Source organism: Microcebus murinus, chromosome 10 (genome assembly GCF_040939455.1).
Source record: "Microcebus murinus isolate Inina chromosome 10, M.murinus_Inina_mat1.0, whole genome shotgun sequence".
Taxonomy (NCBI): Eukaryota; Metazoa; Chordata; class Mammalia; order Primates; family Cheirogaleidae; genus Microcebus; species Microcebus murinus.
In genome coordinates this window covers 101,876,494-101,900,355 of record NC_134113.1, presented here as the reverse complement: position 1 = coordinate 101,900,355, position 23,862 = coordinate 101,876,494, and the positions used below count along the sequence as shown (strand labels likewise).

At 43.9% G+C, this 23,862-nt stretch overlaps 1 protein-coding gene across 6 annotated transcripts in view; it reads left to right on the top strand.

Annotated features, from left to right (window-relative positions):
- Window positions 1-23,862, top strand: part of CCDC77 (coiled-coil domain containing 77) — a 41,304-nt gene that overhangs the window by 380 nt on the left and 17,062 nt on the right. Inside the window, exons 1-5 of one of the 6 annotated variants that reach the window (XM_076007826.1) lie at window positions 1,016-1,152; window positions 3,560-3,613; window positions 6,131-6,184; window positions 8,170-8,407; window positions 22,229-22,371. In XM_076007826.1, coding sequence (XP_075863941.1) covers window positions 3,609-3,613; window positions 6,131-6,184; window positions 8,170-8,407; window positions 22,229-22,371 — 440 coding nt within the window. In that variant the 5' untranslated portion in view covers window positions 1,016-1,152; window positions 3,560-3,608. Of the gene's footprint in view, window positions 1-1,015; window positions 1,153-3,559; window positions 3,614-4,717; window positions 6,185-8,169; window positions 8,408-22,228; window positions 22,372-23,862 lie in introns of those variants that run through there. The other 5 variants (XM_076007825.1, XM_012748305.2, XM_076007824.1 and 2 more) reach the window with 5 other exon arrangements.

Here is a 23,862-nt window from a genome sequence, read left to right as displayed (position 1 = left end):
GAAATAGGAGTGCAGGATTTGGACTTCCTGGAGAAGGGTTCTGGAATACCCTCACCCTACTCTAGTCTCAGCCTCAATTTCCTTATTTGTACAAAAAAGGATAGTTAAAGCTACTTAACAGAGCTAAATAAAATAATAAATGTCAAAAGTGCTGAACAGGCCGGGCGCAGTGGCTCACGCCTGTAATCCTAGAACTCTGGGAGGCCGAGGCGGGAGGATCGCTTGAGCTCAGGAGTTGGAGACCAGCCCGATCAAGAGCAAGACGCCGTCTGTACTGAAAATAGAAAGAAATTGGCTGAACAACTAAAAATGTACAGAAAAAATTAGCCAGGCATGGTGGCGCGTGCCTGTAGTCCCAGCTACTCGAGAGGCTGAGGCAGCATGATTGCTTGAGCCCAGGAGTTTGAGTTTGCTGTGAAGCTAGGCTGACGCAGACACCCCGGCACTCACTCTGGCCCTGGCAACAGAGTGAGACTCTGTCTCAAAAAAAAAAAAAAAAAGTGCTAAACAAATGTTAATTGGTAGTAGACAAGCTATAGAGAATATACCTAAGCAAGGATATCAGAGGTGGGTGGATAGAAGCTAGCTGAAACCAATTAATTTATATATAAACAAGGACATTGTTCTTTTGGGAGATACAATGATGACTGAGACACAGTTTCTGTCTCCAGGGAGCACTATCATTGGAGAACTGATAGCAGCAAAGAACTCTAATATGTTAACTGTCTTTTAGAGAATTACAAACGCAGTTCTATTGCAGTTAGATCATTTTGGATGGAAAGGACTCAGGAAAGAGCTGAAGGAGGTAGTGGATGAGTTTTCATGGACAGACTAGATTTCATTAAGTGAAATTATGAGGATTGTGGAGGGAACTATGTTCCAGTTGGAGGGTAGCACATGAACAAAGGCATGGAGCTAGAAAGTTATTATATCTGGAAACAGAGAGTTCATTTAGGGAAGTAGAGGGAAATAAGACAGGAATGATAGGTTTGGCCCTTATATAGAAAGCCATGAATTCTAGTTCTAGGCTAAGGAGTTTGGTTTAATGCTTTAGGCCATGAGGAGCCATTGATGAATTTTATGATTTTTAAGAAAAATGGTCCAGGAGAGACAAGGAGTGAGCAGAACAATTAAACTGTTGTAGTAGTACAGGTAAGAAGGTATTTGGGAGGCGGTGTCTATTTTTCTTTTAAAAAAAATGTGTGTGTATATATATATATATATATATATATATATATATGTATTTTAGAGACGAGGTTGGTTATGTTGCCCAGGCCGATCTCAAACTCCCGACCTTAAGCAATCTTCCTGCCTCAGCCTCCTGAATAGTTGGGATTGTAGATGTGAGCAGTATTGAGATTCTGAATTAACATGGTCGTTGCAGTGATGAAATATACAAGATTTTCCTTTGGTTGGATGAAAGGTTCAAAAGAAGGAATAATCAAATGATGAATTTAAATTGCCAAGTTCAGGTTACTTAGAAATGCTGAATTAGTAAATAAAATAGGAAAATCAGAAAGTGCATGTTTGGATGCAAAAAGATGTTATATTAGGTTTACGAAATGTTAGCTTTGAGATGCTAAAATATATACATATATATATATATATATATATATATATATATATATAACTTGAGTGATTTTTTTGAGTTAGATATTTCAGCTCCAATGGGACATGAGGGTCAAAATGTCCAGAACATGATTGGGAATTCAAATCAGGAGGATGAGAGAGATATCATTTAATCATTCAACATGTAGTTGTTAGTTACTCTATGCTAAATAGTGTTTTAGGTAATATAGATAATCATAAATGCGGTAGGAATGATGATGTTCCCAAAGAAATAGACAGAGGCAGTTGTAAAGAAAGTTGAAGATAGAGCCTTGAACTAGGGGTGTGAATTTTCAGTAATATAATAGCCTGTGTTTATTGAGTGCTTATATATGTCAAACATTGTCCTCAGCCCTTTTATTCTTTCATTTCATCCTTACATTAACCTATGACAGATAAGTAACTTAGGTTTGGAAAGGATAACTTGCTTGAGGCACACGGCTAATAAGGGGCAAAGCTTTGACTCAAATCCAAGTCTGTTTGATCTCAGAGCCCACACTCTCAACTACAAAGCAATTTTTTTTCTTTTTTTCATACAGGGTCTCACTCACTCATTTCAGCCCAGGCTGAAGTACAGTGGCATGATCATAGCTCACTGCAGCCTCAAATTCCTGGGCTCAAGTGATCCTCCTGCCTCAGTCTCCCAAGTAGCTGGGACTACAGGCATGTACCACCATGCCTGGCTAATTTTTCTTATTTTTGTAGAGATGGGATCTCACTATGTTGCCTAGGCTGGTCTCGAACTCCTGTCCCCAATAGATCCTCCCACCTCGACTTCCTAAAGTGCTAGAATTGTAGGTGTGAGCCACTGCTCGTGGCTAAAGCAAATCTTTTTTAAAAGGGTAGCTGCACTATCAAATTAAGCAGACAATTCACGGAGTAAACTATCAGATGAAGGAAGATGGGAACTGAAAAGAGCAATAGAATTTATTGATTTGTATGTCTGTTGACCAAGAGGAGCAACTTCAATTCAAATGTAGAAGCCAGATTATTAGAGACTGTAAAATTGAATGAGAGAGGAGGGTAGACAACATTTTGTAGATACACAGTAGTTGTAGGGAGGAGACAAAATAAGGACAATCACTATGAGGGAGAAGAGAGGTTGCAGGTTGTTAGAGGCTTTCTTAAAGTTCCAAATTAGTCTAAAATAGTTTTGGAACAGTGAAATTTAGCTTTAAGGTGTCACCCAGGCCAGGCATGGTGGCTCACACCTGTAATCCTAGCACTCTGAGAGGCCAAGGCAGGTAGATTGTTTGAGCTCAGGAGTTCGAGACCAGACTGAGCAAGAGGGAGACCCCCGTCTCTGCTAAAAATAGAAAGAAATTAGCTGGAAAACTAAAAATATATACATAGAAAAAATTAGCTACTTGGGAGGCTGAGGCAGGAGGATTGCTTGAGCCCAGGAGTTTGAGGTTGCTGTGAGCTAGGCTGACGCCACTCTAGCCCTGGCAACAGAGCGAGACTCTGTTTCAAAAGAAAAAAAAAAAAAGATGTCACCCATATCCATTCAATAGAATATTATTCATCCATAAAAAGAGATGAAATAGTGATATATGCTACAACATAGATGAACCTTGAAAATACCATGCTAAATCAAAGAAGCCAGTCACAAAAAATCATATACTGTATGATTCCATTTATATGAGAGCCCAAAATAGGGGAATCTACAGAGACACAAAGTAGATTAGTGGTTGCATAGGGTGGGAGAGACAGATGAGGAGTGGGACATGGATGAAAGCTAAAGGATATGGGATTTCTTCTTGAAATGATGAAACTGCCCTAAAATGTACTGTGGTAATAGTTGCACAAAAGTATGCCTGTATTAAAAGTCATCAAGTTGTATGCTTCAAAGAAATAAATTTAATGGTATATATGTATTATATCTTCATTAAAATGTTTTTAAAATGTCACCCATAATATCTTCATACCAATTGCCATTTTTATTTTCTAGGTTATTTTGACAAGAGGCAAGTTGGCCCAATTTGGAGAAATTTTGTGGAATGAGGTGAGTCTAAAAAAGGAGAGTAATCATTTTAAAGGAGAAAATTAGGAGAAGAGAGGTGGCATATTTGAAGGGTTGGCTGTAGAAGAAAGCAAATGGGATTGGGAAACAGAAACAGATTTTTTAGCTAGGTTGGATAGGTGACCAGTAGAAGAAAAAGACGTTTAACAGTCTTTCAAATTCATATTGAGGATTTAAAATGTATATATATTTTTTTCCAGTAAATATTTATTGAGCACCTACTCTGAGCCAGGCACTGCATTAGTAACTAGGAATACAGCAGTGAACAAAACAGGTAAAAATCCCTTCCCTTAGTGAGTTTGCACAATCCAATGTGGAGAGACAGACAATAAATAAATAAAATATTTCAATCTGCCCCTAGATCTAAGGAAAGAAAATTAAAAAAATAATGTCAGATTGCAATCAGTGTTATGGAGAAAAGTAAAGCAGAAAAGGTGGATGAGGATGCTAGAGTGATCAGGGAAGACTTCATCAAGAAAGGGACTGTTGAGCCCTGAAGGAGGAGAAGGAGCAAGCCCCATAGGTAAATGGAGAAAGAACATCACAGGCAAAGAGAACTGCAGGTGCAGTGGCTCTGAAGTAGACATTTGCCTTGCATGTTTGAAGAACAGCAAGGAGGCCAGTGTTTTTGGAGCAGTGAACAAAGGTAAGAATAGCAGATAAGGTTATAGAGGTAATGGGGAGGCCAGACCATGGAGAACCTGAGTATAAGGCCATGTTAAACAGTTTGATTCTCTGAGTAAGGAGGAAAAGTCATTAGTAACTTTTGAGCAGAGAAGCTTTGTATTTTGACATACATTTTAAGGAATCACTGTAACTGCTGTGTTGAGAAGAGACTGCAAAGGATGAGGTTGAGAGTGGAAAGAGGGACCGGATAAGAAGTCTCTGTTGTAATCATCCAGGCAAAAGATAACAGTGGGTTGGCCCAGGGCAGTGATGGCATGAGTGAGGAGTAGTTGGATTCTGGATATTTTGATGTTATAGCCAATAGGATTTGCTAATGGATTGAGGGTAGCATGTAAGACAAAGAGAGGAGTAAAATTTTTCCAACCTTGTTTTTTTTTTTTTTTTTTTTTGTTGTTGTTGTTGTAAGCAACTGGCAGGATAGAATTAGTAATTACTAGAATGTAGAATTCTGAGAGAAGACCAAGTTTTGGTGGTGGGAAGTATATATCAGGGGCTCAGTTTTGGACTTGTGAACCTTGAAAGACCTGTTAGACATTCAAGCGGGAACACTGAGTAGGCAGATGTATGAGTCTAGAGTAGAGGGCAGAGCCAGGATTGGAGGTATAAATTTGAAAACTGTTAGTGTATACATGGCATTTAAAACAATGGGACTTCATGATATGACCAAGGCAATGAGTAATGACCAGTGAGAGAGCAGGAAACCCAGGAACAGGTGCCCTGGAAGCCAAATGAGGAAAAGTTTCAAGGAATGGGGAGGGAAGCACTATGGTGTTCTGAGGAGAAAGATGGTATATAGAATTAACAGTGGTGATTATCTCTTTTCACACTTTTTCATAAAATTTTTCCCCAAAGGATTGAAGACTGAAACAAATGTACACGAGGCAGAAGATCATAAGAACAGAACATTACATCATCACTTGATTTGTTCAGAATCAGAATCAGAATGGATTGACAAAGCATGCTGGATAAGAAGGCTTCCACCAAAGCTAATAAATAATCAATTTCTCTCTATCTCTCTCTCTTTTTGCTAAATCATGTAGTACATATTCCCTCCCCAACTGTGAGGTTTATCTTTCTGAAAATTTCTATGATAAGATTGTTTAAAGTAGAGAAACTCAAGATCTTATGTTATCATTGAGATGGAGGTTGTGAATGGACCTTTTGAAGTTTATAAGTAATTTTTTTTTTCTTTTGCTAAGATAAAACAATAGAGAAAGCATACCAGTAAAGATAATATCACTGGCTTTGTATATTCATCTTAAATTTGGCATAGTGGTTACTCTACCTTAATTTTCATTTACTATTTCTTGCTTATTAGAGAATTTTCTGCATCTCCCTCTCCTATATTTGCAGGGAAAATTGTAGATTTTTTTTTTATATATAGAAACAGGTCTCACTATGTTGCCTAGGCTGGGCTAGAACTTCTGGGCTAAAGTGACCTTCCCCTCAGCCTCCTAAGTAGCTGGTACTACATGCCTGAGCCACCATGCCTGGCAGATCATAGATTTGGTTTTGGTTGTTGCAGATAACATTTATATTAATACTAAGGAGACTTTTCTTCCTGTGTGTGCTTATTTATTCAAATATTCAATGCCATTCCAATTTTTATTTGAAAATAGGTAGAGTACCATATGAAAATTCAAAAGCCATAAAATTTCAGAATTTGGAACCACTTTAAAGAAAACTACATTTTAAAACATCACATTCTTTCCAGGAGGCAAACAAGATGATGGAGAGGGAACCAGTCTATACATCCTATGTTGTTTTTTTCTGTTCCTGGCCCCTCATTATGAATTTTTGTGTATTTGATAGGTGTGAGAAAGACAGCATGAACTTTACCCCAGTACATACCCCTGTCTGCAGAAAGTAAGATATTTGCTTATTTTCGAATTGTTAAATAATCAAAACTTCTATAGCCTTAGTCCAAATTAGCATAGGAGCTGGAAGGGTATTGGAAACATACTTCCTAAATCTTGATTTGAACTGTATTGGATCTCATTTCTCTATTCTTCCGTTCTATGAAGAAATTAGATAAACAGTATATATATTACATGGTATACCTGGGTTCATTCAGTGTGCGTGCGCCTGGCACAGTGCCAATGGATACTAGATTACAGAGGAAACAACCAGCACACAAACATGGGATTTTTAATTCTGGTTCTGCCACCAACATGCTGCATAACACATCATCCTCATCTATCAGCACCACAGCTCTCTCCTCAGAAGGCTTCTTAGTTCCTCTGTTAACCTGTTTCCCAGAGGTGTTATAGGATAACTCCTTTGCAGACTATTAAACAGTATTTCTATTTCTAATAGAAATAGACAGAAATAAACAGTATTTCTATTTCTAATACTATTAATAGTATTTCTGTCACAAGCCTTTTTTTTTTTTTTTTTTTGGAGACAGAGTCTCACTTTGTTGTCCAGGCTAGAGTGAGTGCCGTGGCGTCAGCCTAGCTCACAGCAACCTCAAACTCCTGGGCTCGAGCGATCCTTCTGCCTCAGCCTCCCGAGTAGCTGGGACTACAGGCATGTGCCACCATGCCCGGCTAATTTTTTATATATATATCAGTTGGCCAATTAATTTCTTTCTATTTATAGTAGAGACGGGGTCTTGCTCTTGCTCAGGCTGGTTTTGAACTCCTGACCTTGAGCAATCCGCCCGCCTCGGCCTCCCAAGAGCTAGGATTACAGGCGTGAGCCACCGCGCCCGGCCTGTCACAAGCTTTTAATGTGGAGAAAATGTTAAATTTTTACTTCATGCTAGTTAAGAATAAATTTTAATATCTCTATATGCTTATTATAATAGAATGAGCACATGTAGTAAGTACATTCACTAACTATAACTCGGGGCTTCTGGTAAAAGTTTCTCCATTCTACTGTCTATTTTGTTATGTTGTGAATTGCAGACAGCCAAACTGGATTGATTTTCATGTGTACCATTTGTACCATTTGTTTTCTACTTTTATTGTTTTTGCTCAAGTTTCTTCTTTGCTAAAAGCAAACAAAAAAAAACTTCCTGTCCAGCCTTTGATCTAAGTCTTTTGCCATCTATAACATCTAGTCCTAGTCTGTACAATTTAGATATCTAGAGATTAACATCTGATGTGGTTGTTCTCATTGCTATATGTCTTTTTTTATTTTTTTCTTTAGAAACAGGGTCTCACTCTATTACTAGGCTAGAGTGCAGTGTTGTGATCATAGCTTACTGCAACCTTGAACTCCTGGACTCAAGGGTCCTACTGTCTCAACCTCCTGAGTAGCTAGGATGACAGGTGTGCACCACCATGCCTGGCTAATTTTTTAATTGTCATTTTTTTATAGAGACAAGATCTCACTATATTGCCCTGGCCTCAAGTGATTCTCCAGCCTCAGCCTCCCAGCAGTGCTGGGATTATAGGCATGAGCCATTGCACCTGGCCTCATTACTATATGTTTTATAGTACTAAATTTTCTAATTGTTACTATATGGTCTTATTTAGTTTATATTATATTTTGTAAATGATATTTTTAGTCTCTAACATGTATTTTTATTTTTTTAGAGATGAGGTCTTGCTATTTTGCCCAGGCTGGACTTGAACTCCTGGGCTGAAGCAATTCTCCTGCCACAGCCTCCTGAGGGGTGTGCTATTGCACCTGGCTCTAACATGTATTTTGAATCTAGCTTTAAACCATTGATACTTGGAAAATAACTCATAAAATTATTCATTAACCTGTACTATCAAGCTTTCAAGATTTATAGCACCTTAATTATAAACACTTTAAAACATAAGCCCCTTGTTATTTAAAAAATTAGAATGTTTGATAAATGTTCACAGTTTAATGAATACATCTTTTCTAATTTTGCATAGGCTAACAAGTGTCTCCAAGCACAGTGTTGCCTCTGGCATCAGTGGTGCCACCAAGTGGAGGGAAATGGCAGAGTCAATGGAGTCTACTCCCTTGCCTTCCCTTGAAGATCGTCTGGCCATCCTCTGCCCTTCTCAGGAGCTTCTGGAATATTATCAAAAGAAGATGGCTGAGTGTGAGGCAGAAAATGAGGAGCTGTTGATAAAACTGGAACTCTACAAAGAAGCTTGTGAAGGACAGGTAAAAAAGAGATGATGCATGCCATTTTAGGATTCTGATAAGTCTACTCATTAAGTGGAGAAGCTCTAGAAGTGCTAGCTTGTATCACAAGCAGGTATTTTATAAAAATATTCTTTCTTGCCTGCCATGGTAGCTCACACCTATAATCCCAGCACTTTGGGAGGCCAAAGCAGGCATGTCACTTGAGGCCAGGCTTGAGACCAGCAGGGCAACATAGCAAGATCTGTCTCTACAAAAAAATTTTAAAAAAACATATTCTTGGCCAGGCGTGGTGGCTCACATCTATAGCACTCTGGGAGACCGAGGGAGGAGGATTGCTTGAGCCAGGACTTCGAGACCATGGGGCAAGAGCAAGATGCCTGAGCAAGAGCGAGACCCCATCTCTACTATAAATAGAAAGAAATTCGCCAAACAACTAAAAATAGAAAAAAATTAGCCGGGCATGGTGGCGCGTGCCTGTAGTCCCAGCTACTCAGGAGGCTGAGGCAGGAGGATTGCTTGAGCCCAGGAGTTTGAGGTTGCTGTGAGCTAGGCTGATGCCACGGCACTCTAGCCCAGGCAAGAGAGTGAGAGTGTCTCAAAAAAAAAAAAAATATATATATATATATATTTTCTCTTTCGATTCCTACCTTTTAAGTGTTATATTCGAGATTCACAAGGCCGCAGGACAGAGAGACAGAGTCACCGAGGCTGTAATTATCAAAAGGAGTTTTATTGTCTAGCTTGAGCTAGGGTCCAAGCCCCCAGAGTGCCAGCGCAGTGGACTTTTCTCTGGGCAGGGACCCTCCTTTGTGTGTTAGTCCCCTTTTTGTAACTTAGTTGTTTACACGCTGGTCATGCATCCGCCCCCACAGTAATTTTTACTTCAGCCTGCCCCTGATAGGCCCTAACCTGTTCCGGGTCCTAGCCGAGAGACTCAGGTTTCCGCTGTCTTTGTCTTTTTCCTCTACATCCCATAATATACTCATAATGCCTTGCGGTTAGCAAACAAGCAGTAAACAGAAGCTGGAAGGTGTCCATTGTCCTTATAGCCCAGGATCTTACATTCCCCCCTTTCTCTTGGTTCTTACGAGCATTCTTGCTCGTATCCAGGGTCTTGTATCTCTTCTATTCCTAAGCTGTTTTCTTTAAGACTCACCCTTTGGTATTGCTGCTGCAGTACCATTAACTGCACAGTATTTATTCGTTCCTTTATGAAAGTGACTAACCTGTTCAAAATACATGGCCCAAAGGTGAGGATGAGCATGAGCACTATTATAGGTCCCAACAAGGTAGATAGCAGGGTAGTTAGCCACGGGGAACTGTTTAACCACGACTCAAACCATCCTTGTTGCTCGCGCTCTCGTTTTCCTCGGGCAAGTCCCTCCCTGACATTTGCCATGGACTCTCTAACTACCCTAGTATGGTCTGCATAGAAGCAGCACTCTTCTAGGGCCACACATAGCCCCCCTGGTGGAGAAATACTAAGTCCAGCCCCCTCCGGTTCTGCAACACTACTTCGGACAACGAAGTTAGGGATTTTTCTAAATGGGAGATGGACTCCTCAATTCTGGCTATGTCTTCATCTACGGCAGCCCTTAAGCTATTGAACCCCCTGTGCTGCACGGCCAAGGATGAGATGCCTGTCCCTGCTCCTATTGCCCCCAGGCCAAAAAGAGTAGCTAAGATTATTTCTGTGAAAGGCTCCCCTTTTTTTTTTTTTTTTTTTTTTTTTTAATTAAGTCAGAGTCCTTTCCTTCTCTGGTCCAAGCAGCATAGACAGTGTCTTCTTGATGATAGATGACCTTAGGGAACACTAGTACCATATGCAGTATTCTTCAGACTCATTGAAGACTGATAGGCTTAGGCAGGGGGTTAGGCCTGTCTTTGAACAGACCCACCACCCGTTGAGTGCTGGGAGCAGCCATTTTATTCCACTGATCCGGTCTATGGTAGGGTGAACCTCGGCACTAAACTGCGAGTGGCTAGCAGGCACCTTTCCTATGCAGGTTCCATTTCCGGTGACTGTCGGAAGGGTCAGCCTCGGTCTCTTGTGGTCCCATTTACAAGACTTAGGAATTTCTTCTCCTGACTGGCTAAAGGGGGTAGCTATTTCCACTACTTCATAGAAAGGAGGTCTGATACCATAACATAACCAGCACGCCTCAGTGAGGGCTGGTTCAGTATGGTTTAAAGTCTCATATGCCGCTATCAGCATGTTCCATAGGGAGTCCTCTGTTTCTTCTGCTTCAGGGGTGTTCTGACCTCTAGGGGTGACCTGACTTACAGTTTCTGCGCCGGTGAGTTGTGGAGAGGAGACTGTTGGTTGCGGAGTTGGTCTGTTCTGCTTTTTCCTTTTTACCTGTACCTCTGGGTTAGGCCCTACAGCGCCCGAGACGGGAGCCACTTTGAGTTTGATTTGTATTATGGAGCAGAGATATGGCCTTTGATAGAGGCATATTCTCCAGGATAGCCCTGACATCCACCTTTTATCTTTCTTTCCCTCTTCTGTAAATTTTACCCGTATCAGGTTACAGTCTCTGGCATACCTGTTTCTAGTACAAGGTTGGACATAGGACATTTTAATGAAAAGAGGTTATACCTGCCATTTCCACTCCCCATCATTTGTGGACACACACCACCATTTGGCACAATAATTACCTCCAATACCCCCACACTGACGGTTTTCCTGAAGGGGCCCGAATCCCGGACAGGTGTAAAACCCATTCCGGCTCATAGAGGTCCGTTCCAAGTCTTCCCTCCACGGTCCAGTTACCCAAGAACTGGGGATTGGGGTAGCAGTGGGGCCTCCCGAGGATATCGCTACTGTCTGTGCTGGCTTTTCTAGGGGACTGACTTTTTCTAAGTTGAAATATAAATCTGGCCACCAGGTGTTTAGTGGCTCTGCCCTTGAGGTGCTATTGTATACCTCATGGGTTTCTAAGTTCGTTATTTTCCATGTAAGTTTATATGGCAGCTGTGGGTTCTCATTATTAATTACAACTGCAAAACTTTGGTCCAAGAGCAGGATATCCATAATGCACTTGCATATGAAACATAGAACAATACCCAACCCCATCTTTGCAGCTTAGTCCCAGTCTTTGGGGTAACTAGTCCCAGTCTGAGTCCTAGCAGGGCAATCAGCAGTTCTATCAGAGTTTGAGTCAATAGTCTCGTTTACTCCGCAGACGCCACACGGGTCAGCCTGGTCTTTAGTGGATTTGTGAGGTCTGCTGTCCCCTCCACTCGTCCTGCTGTTGCTTCTGCTCATCCTCACCAGCCGGTCTCACGTGGGAGTGGTGGATCCAGGTTGCTACCCCGTCAACCTTAAGAGCAGTGGGGGTAACAAGAATAATTTGAAAGGGTCCTTTCCATTTAGGCTCTAGGGTTTTACTGTTATGCTGTTTTACCCACACCCAACCCCCTGGCTGGTGATGGTGATACAAGTGTTTAATACTCTCGCTCCTTGGCCCAGCTGTCTGGTAGATGGCCTGGAGGGCCGGCCACACTTGGCTGTGAACACATTTCAGGGCTTGTACAGCTTGCAGCACCTCTTTGGGGTGTTCCAGGAGAGCCTCAGGGCTCACCCTAGGGATTACAGGTGGAGGGGTACCATACATAATCTCAAAGGGGATTAGGCCCAAGTGGTAAGGGGTGTTCCGGGCTCGGAACAGGGCAAAGGGAAGGAGGGTGACTCAGTCCCCGCCAGTCTCTAGGACCAATTTAGTAAAAGTCTCCTTTAGGGTTCTGTTCATTCTTTCTACCTGCCCTGAGCTCTGGGGATTATATGCACAATGTAACTTCCAATCCGCCCCCAGTGCTCGGGCTAGCTCTTGACTGACCTGACTTGTGAAGGCTGGCCCATTGTCAGACCCTATGCTCTCCAGCAGTCCGTACCTGGGAATTATTTCCTCCAATATTTTCTTTGCTACTATTAAGGCAGTCTCTCCTTTAGTAGGAAAAGCTTCCACCCACCCTGAGAAGGTGTCTACCATGACCAACAAATACCTGTACCCATATTTTCCGGGTCTTGCCTCTGTAAAGTCTATTTCCCAAAATAATCCTGGTTGCCTTCCCCGCTCCCTGGTACCTGCATGGGTCCCTCTGATCCTCCCCAGCTGCATAACCTGGCAGACACGGCAGTTCCGGACAATGTCTTCTTTTTTTTTTTTTTTTTTTTTTTCAGACAATGTCTTCTGCTATCTTTCCTTGTGATTTGAATCTGATTTGTGCAGTGTCCAGCAACTGTAGCATCTTCCTTTTTCCCAGATGCGTCATCTGGTGCAAGTGTCCTAGCAGGTGGTTCCCCAAGGCTTCAGGAACTACTAGGCAATGCTCTCCATCTTGGAGCCAATCATCCTTACTCTGTGTTGCCTGCAGTTTTTCTTTGGCCCAGGTTATATCTGTGCTGGAATAATCCAGTTGGGGGGGCATCTTTCCCATCCCAGGAGGTGGCAAACTCAAATATAGAACATCTGTTAGTGCTGGTTCCTCTGCAGCCCTTTTTGCCTCAGTGTCTGCAGCCCAGTTGCCCCGGGCTTCAAATAATCCCCCTTCTGGTGTCCCAGAATGTGGACGACTGCCACTGCTTTTGGCAACAAAATGGCTTCTAGCAACTGAAGTATTTCAGGCTTATGTTTGATTTCTCCACCCTCTGCCGTGATGAAACCTCTCTCTTTATAGAGAGCCCCATGTATGTGTACTGTCCCAAAGGCATAGCGACTGTCAGTGTATACAATCAGCCTCTTTCCTTGGGCCACGCGGAGGGCTTCCGTCAATGCCACCAGTTCTGCCTTCTGGGCTGATGTCCCCTGTGGGGATGCCCAGATAAGATTACCTCGTTAATTCACTATAGCCGCCCCCGCATACCTGTGTCCATCCCGAACAAAGCTGCTCCCATCGGTGAACCAGGTCAGGTCGCTGTTTGGAAGAGGGCGGTCTTTTAGGTCTTTCCTGGCCATCTGGGTCTCGGCCAGGATCTCAAGGCAACTATGTTCAGGTGTTTCCAGCTGGGGATCCGGCAGGAGTGTGGCCTCGCATTTGTAATCCATCGTCCTGGCAGCTGCTTCAGGATCCCCTCTAAGGCGTGAGGCGTGGTAATCTGCAAATGCTGACCCAGGGTGAGCTTATCAGCGTCTTTGACCGGTAAGGCAGTAGCCGCGATGATTCGATGATTCGCAGGCAAGCTGGCCATCCCGCTACCGGGTCTAGTTTTTTTGACAGGTACGCCACTGGGTGCCTCCAAGGTCCTAGAGCCTGTGTGAGAACTCCCTTGGCTATTCCCTTCTTCTCGTCTACAAACAGGTGGAACTCCTTTGTGGGATCAGGAAGCGCCAGAGCTGGAGCCTTTAACATAGCTGTTCTCAAGGCTCGAAAGGCACTCTCCATCTGCACTGTCCATTTCCACGTCTGCCCTGCCTTGCACCCTTCATACAAGGGTTGAGCCTTCTCTGCGAACCCCGGAATCCAGAGGCGGCAGTATCCCACTGACCCCAGGAATTCCTGCACTTTCCGACATGAGGTCGGGGTGGGTATTCCAAGCACAGTTTGTTTCATTGCTTCTGTTAGCCACCTTTGGCCTCCCTTAATTTTATATCCTAAATAGGTGACTTCATCCTTGGAAATCTGGGCCTTTTTGGCACTAGCCCTGTAGCCCATTTCCCCTAGCACTCTGAGTAAGTCTTTGGTGCTCTCCAGGCAGGTCTGAAGGGTTGGAGCAGCTAATAGTAAGTCATCTACATACTGCAGCTGGGTCACCTCTGGGTGGTTGGCACGGTACTCACCCAGGTCTTCGTGAAGGGCTTCGTTGAACAAGGTGGGCGAGTTCTTAAACCCCTGGGGCAGTCTTGTCCAAGTCAGCTGCCCCTGGATCCCTCTGTCTTCGTCCTGCCACTCAAAGGCAAATATTTCTTGGCTGTGCGGGGCCACGGCTAGGCTGAAAAAGGCATCCTTTAAATCTAGGACAGTGTACCAAATCTGCGTTGGAGGAAGGGAGCTTAGTAGGGTGTAGGGGTTAGGATGTCTAGGACACGCGTGTTGACCTCCCTGAGGTCCTGCACAGGCTGATAATCCTTTCCACCCGGTTTCTTCACTGGCAACAAAGGAGTATTCCAGGCTGACTGGCACCTCCGGAGAATCCCGGCGTCTAGGAGCCTTCGAATGTGGGGTGTTATTCCCACTCTAGCCTCCTGGGGCATGGGGTACTGTCTAACTTGGGCTGGCTCAGTCCCTGGTTTTAACTCGATGTATAGAGGTGGCCAATGCTTTGCCCACACTGCACCCCCCATTTCAGCCCAGGCTTTGGGAAATTCATGGAGCCAGTGCTCTATGTCTATAGACCTTTCCTCTTGAACGGCCACCCTGGGATTATAATGAGGCTGAAGTAATATAATGAGGCCACGTCTCCGGGTCTACCGCCAGACTCTGATGGCTGGTATCCGAGCAGCGGCATAGAAGCCGACCGATTTGGCTAAGGTAGGAGATGTCCTTCAGGGGCCTGAGGAAAATATGGCAGCTTACCTAGAGAGAATTATGGAAGCCTTTCGGCAGTACACTCCGATAGATACCACCGTAGAAGAGAGTAAAGCGGCCGTCATGATGGCCTTTGTAAATCAGGCAGCCCCAGACATTAGGCGAGAGGTGCAAAAGATAGATAGGCTGTGTGAGAAAACTCTACAGGACTTGCTAGAGGTGGCAGAAAAAGTATACAATAACCGGGAAACGCCCGAAGAGAAGTTAGAGATACTAAGATTGGAAGATAGAAAGTTTCAAGCGGATGAGGTGCTCAGGGCAAACAAAGAAATGGCCGAGATCCTACTCGCAGCTACGGGAGGAGGTCAGCTAGGGGCAAGAGGCCGGGAGCAACCCAGGAGAGAGAGGCTAGGCAAGGATCAGTGCGCCAATTGCAAGGAGCATGGACACTGGGCTAGGAAGTGTCCCAAGAGAAAGGGGGGAGGTAGAGCTGAATCCTCCGAGAAGGTTATGGTGGTGGGGCAAATAGAGGATGAATAGGGAGGACGGAGTTCAGTTCCCCTCCTTGAGCCCAGGGTAACTTTACTAGTGGAGGGGAGCCCAGTCAATTTCCTGGTAGACACAGGGGCAGAACATTCGGTGATTACTGAAACCATGGGAAAACTATCTAATAAGACTAGCTGGTGCAAGGGGCAACTGGAACGAAGCCCTACCAATGGACTATACGGAGAAAGTTGGACTTAAGTTCGGGACAAGTGAGTCACGCCTTCGTGGTCATTCCAGAGTGCCCCACGCCGTTATTAGGGAGAGACATACTCACAAAATTAAGAGCCCGTATTTACTTTGAAGAAGAAGGAATAATAATAACTGATGATAAGGGCAACCTTATTAGCAGCCCCTGGGTCACTCAAATCTTGACCTTGGCACAGGTAGATGAGTATAGACCGGCCATCAGAGTCTGGTGGTAGACCCGGAGACGCTCCCTACCTTCAGCCTCATTATAATCCCAGGGCGGCTGTTCAAGAGGAAAGTTCTGGTTGATGACTCGGGGGTTTATGGTAGGTCTGCCGTCCTCTCCTGGAACCAGTTTCTGTGTTTCCACTTGGATTCTCTCTCTCTCTTCAGTTGTAAAAAGTCACTTGAGCAACTGTTGGCAATCATCCCAAGTGGGCTGGTGTGTAAAAAGGACCAAATCTAAAAGGTTAATTAAATCCCTTGGATTTTCAGAAAAATTTGCATTTTGGGATTTCCAATTGTAGAGGTCACTGGTGGAGAAGGGCCAGTACTGGTATGTCTGTTCCCCATCTGCTCCAGGGGGTCCTGCCGCTCTTAGGGGGAGCGCTTTCACGGGCTCTGGATCTGGAGCCCGTCCAGTCCTCTGCCTAGTTCCGTAAGCCGGTCCCCCGTCAGCGGTTCTATTGTGGCTATAGGCACCACAGGCGCGGCTGCTACCAAGGAGGCGGGGTCGAGCACCACCGGTATGGGCAAGTGCACCTCTGGGAGGGGCACCGCAAGGAGGGGCGAGGCAGGGAGGGGCGCCGGGAGGAGCGAGCGCGGGTGCCAGGAGGGGCGAGTGCTCAGGTTCTGCCGCCCCCACCAAGGGGGCAGGGTTGAGTACCATCGCCGAGAAATTATAGGGCGGGGGTGCATTCCACTCCAACTCTGTTAAATCTGGGTACAGATTTGAGTCCGGCAACACCGGGGAGGTGCCAGCAGAGGGCGGCCCTGTGGGCCGTGAGTCCTGCATCTCGTCCTTCTTCACCCCTTTAGCAGCCAAAATCTTGGCCTTTTCCTTAGGGGCAGGCAGGAGTGTCTTTAGCCAGGGTGGGGGGTCCTGGACCAAACCCTGCCAGACCACAATGTAAGGAATTTGATCGGGATGGCCGTGGCGGCCAAACGCCACCCCTTTTACCTTTTTGATGAGGGAGGCATCAAAAGAGCCCTCCTTGGGCCATCCACCCCAAACGTGGGCCACTCCCTCTCACAAAGAGTGATAAGCTTTCTTTTTTTAACCTCCAAGGACATATCCTGTGCCCTCTCCCTCACATCCTTAAAGTGACTCACGAGGATAGACAACAGCGTCATCAGAGTCTATCCCATTCCTGAAAAGAAGAGGAAATCCTAGACACAGGACAATCTCACTCGCACAATCGCACAGGTGGAAAGACTAGACAAATGAGGCCCAAGTAACAAAATGATTAAACAGACGAATAAACAAAAAACAAACAAACAAAACAAATTGACCCACCTATTCCGGAATCTCTCCCTGGTCCTCTTCTGACCGAGCCTCCAGCTCCAAGGTCAGCCGTGGGGATTCTAAGGAGGCCAGCAGACGTCTCTATCTGGCCTCCACCAGTGACCCACCAGCGCGTCCGCCTAGTTCCTAATGCCGGTGCACTAGTCCGGGCCTCCAATCTATACACTCCTTCCCTGGCTCTGTGTCTTATCCAGGGGTCTGCGTGTATCCCGGATGAGCCCCCAAATGTTATATTCTAGATTCACAAGGCCACAGGACAGAGAGACAGAGTCACCGAGGCTGTAATTATCAAAAGGAGTTTTATTGTCTAGCTTGAGCTAGGGTCCAAGCCCCCAGAGTGCCAGCGCAGTGGCCTCTTCTCCCGGCAGGTACCCTCCTTTGTGTGTTAGTCCCCTTTTTATAACTTAGTTGTTTACACACTGGTCATGCATCTGCCCCCACAGTGATTTTTACTTCAGCCTGCCCCTGATAGGCCCTAACCTGTTCCGGGTCCTAGCCGAGAGACTCAGGTTTCCGCTGTCTTTGTCTTTTTCCTCTACATCCCATAATATACTCATAATGCCTTGTGGTTAGCAAACAAGCAGTAAACAGAAGCTGGAAGGTATCTATTGTCCTTATAGCCCAGTATCTTACATAAGACCCTCCTTGGATCATAACCCCCAAAACTGCTCACATGTCTACCTCTCTTACATTTCTAGTTCTTTCACCCCCTTATACTGACTATTCCTTAACTTCATTGTTACCTCCATAGCTTCTTGACTTGTCAGCTTTCTGAGTGCTGCATATTGGCTTCTGACATCATGCCCTTCTCTTCTCACCTTAACTTCATGATGCTATACTTTGATAGTAACTAAACTGTCTACAAACAACCCCTTGCTCAATTATTCTTTTGCTCCACCTGCATAGCAAAAACCCAATTGTGGCTTAATCCAATTCTCTGCCACTCATCCTCCTGGAGCAGGATTCCTCAACCTCAGCATTACTGACATTTTGGCCTGGATGATTCTTCATTGTGAGTGCTCTCCTGTGCATGGGAGCATGTTTGGCTTCATCTTTGGCCTCTACCCACTAGATATCAGTAGCACAACACTCCTTGTTGTGACAATCAAGAAATGTCTCCAGGCCGAGTGCGGTGGCTCACACCTGTAATCTTAGTACTCTGGGAGGCCGAGGCAAGCGAATGACTTGAGATCAGGATTTGAGACAGCCTGTATAAGAGCAAAACCCCATCTCTACTAAAAAGAGAAAAATTATCCAGGTGTGATGGCCTGCACCTGTAGCCCCAGCTAGTCAGGAGGCTAAGGCAAGAGGGTCACTTGAGTCCACGAGTTAGAGGTTGCTGTGAACGATGCCACGGCAATCTAGCTGGGGCAACAAAGCAAGACTCTGTCTCAAAGAAAAGAAAGAAAGGAAAGGCAAAGGCACGGCAAAAGGGAGAAGGGAAAAGGGAAAGGAAAGGAAAAGAGAGAGAGAGAAAGAAGGGAGGGAGGGAGGGAGGGCGGGCGGGCGGGCAAGTGGAAGGATGGATCTCCGGACATTGCCAGATGTTTCTGTTACCTATAGAAAATAGAGAAACTAAAACTGAGAGTCCTGCCTCTGATGAAGCAGGAGAGAAAGAAGCCACGTACCATTAATACCATACACCATGTCTGGGCACAGTGGCTCACATCTCTGATCTCAGCACTTTGGGAGGCTGAGGTGGGAGGATTGCTTGAGGCCAGTTAGTTCGAGACCAGCCTGAGCAACATAGCAGAGATGCCGTCTGTACAAAAAATTTAAAAATTAGCCAGGCATGGTGTTGAGTGCCTGTAGTCTCAGCTACTTGGGAGGCCGAGGCAGGAGGATCGCTTTAGTCCTGGAGTTTGAGGCTGCAGTGAGCTATGATGATACCACTGCACTCCAGTCTGGGCAAAAGAGGTAGATCCTGTCTCAGAAAAAAAAAAAAAAACTACTCCTTGACCATGGCTCTCCCTGTCAGAATTGTGTGCACTCTGTAACATCTTTGGTTGTGAGTAGTCCTGTTTTCCTATTAACTTTGTTAATGTGCTGTGAAAGATTGAAAATTTGAGCGTGTAGTGTATATGATATTAAATTCTGACTTGGTAGGACAGCTTATCAACATTTGAAGATACTGGTATTTGATATCTTCCCCCCCCCTTTTATTTCCTCATATTATGGGGGTACAAGTATTGTTTAGGGTCACATACATTGCCCCTGCCACCCTTCCTCCACCTCGCCATGCTGGAGCTTCAAGCATGTCCAACCCCTGGCTGGTGCACACCCCGTACCCACCATGTAAGTATACACCCTTCCCTTCCTCCCCCCTCCTACCTGCCCACCACCGGATAAAAGTTTTGGGTTTTTTTTTGACATTTTGGTTACATTGTATATCTTTGCCTCTCCCTAAAAAGGGTTAGAGGTAATCTCTTTTCTCCTACAATGCTTTTTAAGGAAAATTTGCTTCCAAATTTCAAGCTGGAAAGTCACTGGAATAACTGTTTAAAAAGAATGACAATACATGGCTTTTCAGATTTTTGGTATATATGTTAAGAACTGTGTACAAATTTAAATGTCTGTGTACTGATTCTCCACACAACCAATAAAATCTCAATTACAAAAGAAAAAAGAACACAATGCAGCAGAAGTCATAAAAGAAAGCAGAATATCCTTCACTAAAAAGCCAGCTGTTCTGGTTGTTCCCATCCTAACAGGGTGTACAGTGACGATCAGTTCGTTGTGGATGGAATCAGTCAGACACACTTGTGAAGTCCACGTTACATAGCTGGAGTCGTCAAGCCCCCACCAAGAAAGTGCAGGTGCATTTCACAGAAAAGCCATTTGATTGTTTGGCGAGAACCCTAAATCTAAAGGGGAAGGGTTACTCCATGATGGTGAACAATTTCTTCACACCCATCTCTGTGGAAGGCAGTTCAAAACGAAGCGAGACTGGTAGAGCTGTATGTGGAAAGCAAGCGGAAGACACGGTGGGACGGCCTGACTCACTCCAAGAAAGAATGCAAAGAGAGGGGAAGGCAAGCCCTCCTGCAACACCAACACGGAAGCAGCTCCCAGTGAGGGACTAAGGAATGTCCTAAAGAACATTTATGAAGACAGAGATAGTGATGTGATGAACCATTAATGCAGCCCAGGTGGAGTCAAGAGGGAAGCAAACCAAAGGGACACACAGAATTTTGAGATTTTAAAGTCCTTTTGGGAACTGATATAGAAATACAGACGTTTCTAATAAGGAAATGTTGCTACACTATACAGATAGATTTGAGAGAGAACTATATTTACACAGCTGCCTTCTAAGTAAAGGCAATTCTCCATTTCCTTCTGGAGGATTTATTTAAGTAAAATATGTTTTTAAATGCTTCTTCCAATGATAGTTTTGTTATTATCCTGATCATTTTGTTCAAGAAAGGGTTATATTGAATTCTTTCTTCTTCTTAAGATAGTCTCACTCTATTGCCCCGGCTAGAGTGCAGTGGTGTCATCATAGCTCACAGCAATCTCAAACTCCTGGGCTCAAGCGATCCTTCCACGTCAGCCTCCTGAGGAGCTGGGACTACAGGCATGCGCCACCATGCCCGGCTAATTTTTCTATTTTTAGTAGAGATGGGGTCTCGCTCTTGCTCGAGATGGTCTTGAACTCCTAACCTTCAGTGTTCCTTGTCCCCCTTGACCTCCCAGGGTGCTAGGATTACTGGTGTGAGCCACCACGCCTGGCCTATATTGAATTCTTGTGTGAAATGTAAAAAGTCTTGCCTAATGAAAATGCCACATTGTATGTGTTTTTATTGCACTAAAAGGTAGTAAACAAAAGTATTTGCTTGCCTTTAAGTTACTGACAGCAACTCCCACCAGTGTAAGAATAAGTAAAATTTGAATTTTTACATAAAATACAAATGTGTACCTTGAAGTTTGCTGTAGAGAAGTTGACATATTTTCAGCAGCTTAAGCAATGCATATACCATGCATTGCCCTTCATTGATAGTCCAATCACAAGTATTTCTCTATAGATTTAAATATATTATGAACATAGAATTGAAACAAAATCTGAAATTGACAAAGAATAGACAAATATCTTTATATAGTACCACTTGGTGAGTTTTGCCATAGGTCATCATTACTTACAAAAGCAAAAATAACTAATTTGAAAATCTATCCCTATGTTCAATAAAGTTAGATTTTTACTCCAATAAAACCATAATCACTTTAATCCCTATTACCCATGATAACATTATTATCCCAAGGGTTGAAGTGAAGTGATACAGACACACATCGCCTTTCCCCTCTCTTCCTATACTCTTTTTGTTCTTTATGAAATAGAGTGAGATCTGTCTAGAACAGAGTGGAATCATACCGTATTTTTCTTTTTTTGACTGGCTTATTTCACCTAGCATAATGTCATCAAGGTTCATCCATGTTGTAGCTTGAGACAGGATTTCCTTCCTTTTTAACAAACATATTAGGCTCTTTCATGGTGCTGTATTTACTGCTCCCTGTTCTGAGAGTGCCCACTCTGCTCGTCTCTCTACCAGTCTTCCAAGTGTCGGCTCGCCGGTGGTGGTCTCTGCCTTCCCAGCAGGCTTCAGAGATACTTAACCTGTCACACTTTCCCCCACACCATTTCACCATGCATGCTCTTCCACTAAGTAATTATTTTATTTCAGTTGTTTGCATGTTTCCCTCCACATGAAAATCCTCAGTTCTGTAGACAGGAATATTTTCATCTTTATTTTCCTGGATGTCATAGTAATGCTTATAGAAGGCATTACCAAAAAAGTGTGGATGGAACAGGTGAGTCATTCGGCATTTTTCTATAGTCTGTGAGAAGATATGAGAGCTTTGACATTATATGTAAACTTCACACTCATCCTGTAGCTTTTAAACTCAAGTCTATATACAGCCTGTTGCTATATTTGAATTCAGTATTGGTGAAACCATTCACTTTTTTTTTTTTTTTTTTTTTTTTTTTTATATTTCTTCCCAAAGTAAATTCCAACCATTCACTTTTGGAATATTTTTTCATGAACTGACTCCTCCACATCTAATAACAGATACTCTTTTGAAACCCAGTATCTTTTCAACTATCTTTTTGGTTTTGGCAGCATAAACTTGAATGGGATTTGCAGCAGAGGGAGGAAGAGATTGCTGAATTGCAGAAGGCACTAAGTGATATGCAAGTCTGCCTCTTCCAAGAACGGGAACATGTTTTACGCCTGTATTCAGAAAATGACCGACTAAGAATCAGGTACCAAGCAGGAGAAGGGAAACGGAGTTATGACTCTAAATTACCTTTAAAAAGATAAATTTCTCTACAGTCATTCTTTTAGGTTGTATTCCCCAGGAAGCAGACTCTGAGACAGAGATTTGCCTGCATAACAGTTACTGGGGAGGCTGTCAGGAATGACACCCACAAGCAGACCTGGGCAGGGGAATTTGAACTGTGGTGACGGTGGGAACAGAGGGCACAGCCAACACTACAGCGCTGAGTCCAGGGTGGCCTTTCAGAGGCCAAAGGATTTGGACTTTTAAATCCCCACATTGACCAATCAAAGGATGCAGACTGTGCCTGGGGAGTGGGTGTAAACTTGGGAGAGGAAGCCCCCTTCAGCCAATTCTTAGAGAAAGACTCAACTCCTGGGAAATGGGTATCTTAGTCCTGAAGAGGGCATCTGAACAGTACACTGCAGCATCCACTACAGTGCACTTGTGTGTGTGTGTTGAAATATACAGAACATAAAATTTACCCTTTTAACCATTTTTATATGTACAGTTCAGTGGCATTAAGTACATTCACATTATTGTGCAACCATCACCACCATCCAACTCCAGAACTTTTTCATATTCCTAAAGTGAAACTATATCCATTAAACAATAACTCCCCATGTCCCCTTTATCCCAGCCCTTGGCAACCACCCTTCTGCTTTCTGTCTCTATAAGTTTGACTACTCTAGGGATCTCAAGTAAGTGGAATTCCATATTTGCCCTTTTGTATCTGGTTTATTTCACTTAGTGTATTATCTTCAAGGTTCATCCATGTTGTAGCAGAATTTCCTTCATTTTTCAGGCTGAACAATATTCCATGGCATGTATAGACCACATTTTGTTTATCCATTCATCCATTGATGGACATTTGGGTGGCTTCCACCTTTTGGCTATTGTGAATAATGCTACTATGAACGTGGGTGTGCAAATAACTCTTCAAGACCTTGCTTTTAATTATTTGGGGTATATACCCAAAAGTGGAATCGGATCACATGGTAATTCTGTTTTTGGTTTTTTGAGGAACTGCCATACTGTTTTCCATAGTGGCTACACCATTTTACATTCCCACCAAGAGTACATGAAGGTTTCAATTTCTCTACATCCTTGCCAACACTTGTTATTTTCTGTTTATTTGATAGTAGCCATCTTAATGGGCATGAGGGAGGGGTCTCATTGTGACTGGAATTTTCTTTCTTTCTTCTTTTGGAGGACTAGGGGGGACAGTGTATCACACTATCACCCAGGCTGGAGTGTAGCAGCATGATCACAGCTGCTGCAACACTGAACTCCTGGGCTTAAGCAGTCCCCCACCTCAGCCTCCCAAGTACCTGGTACTACAGGTGTACACCATCACACCTGGCTAACTTTTAAATTGTCTGTAGAGACGAAGTCTGTCTGTGTTGCCAAGGCTGGTCTGGAATTCTAGGCCTCAAGTGATCCTCCCATTTTGGCCTCCCAAAGTGCTGGGATTACA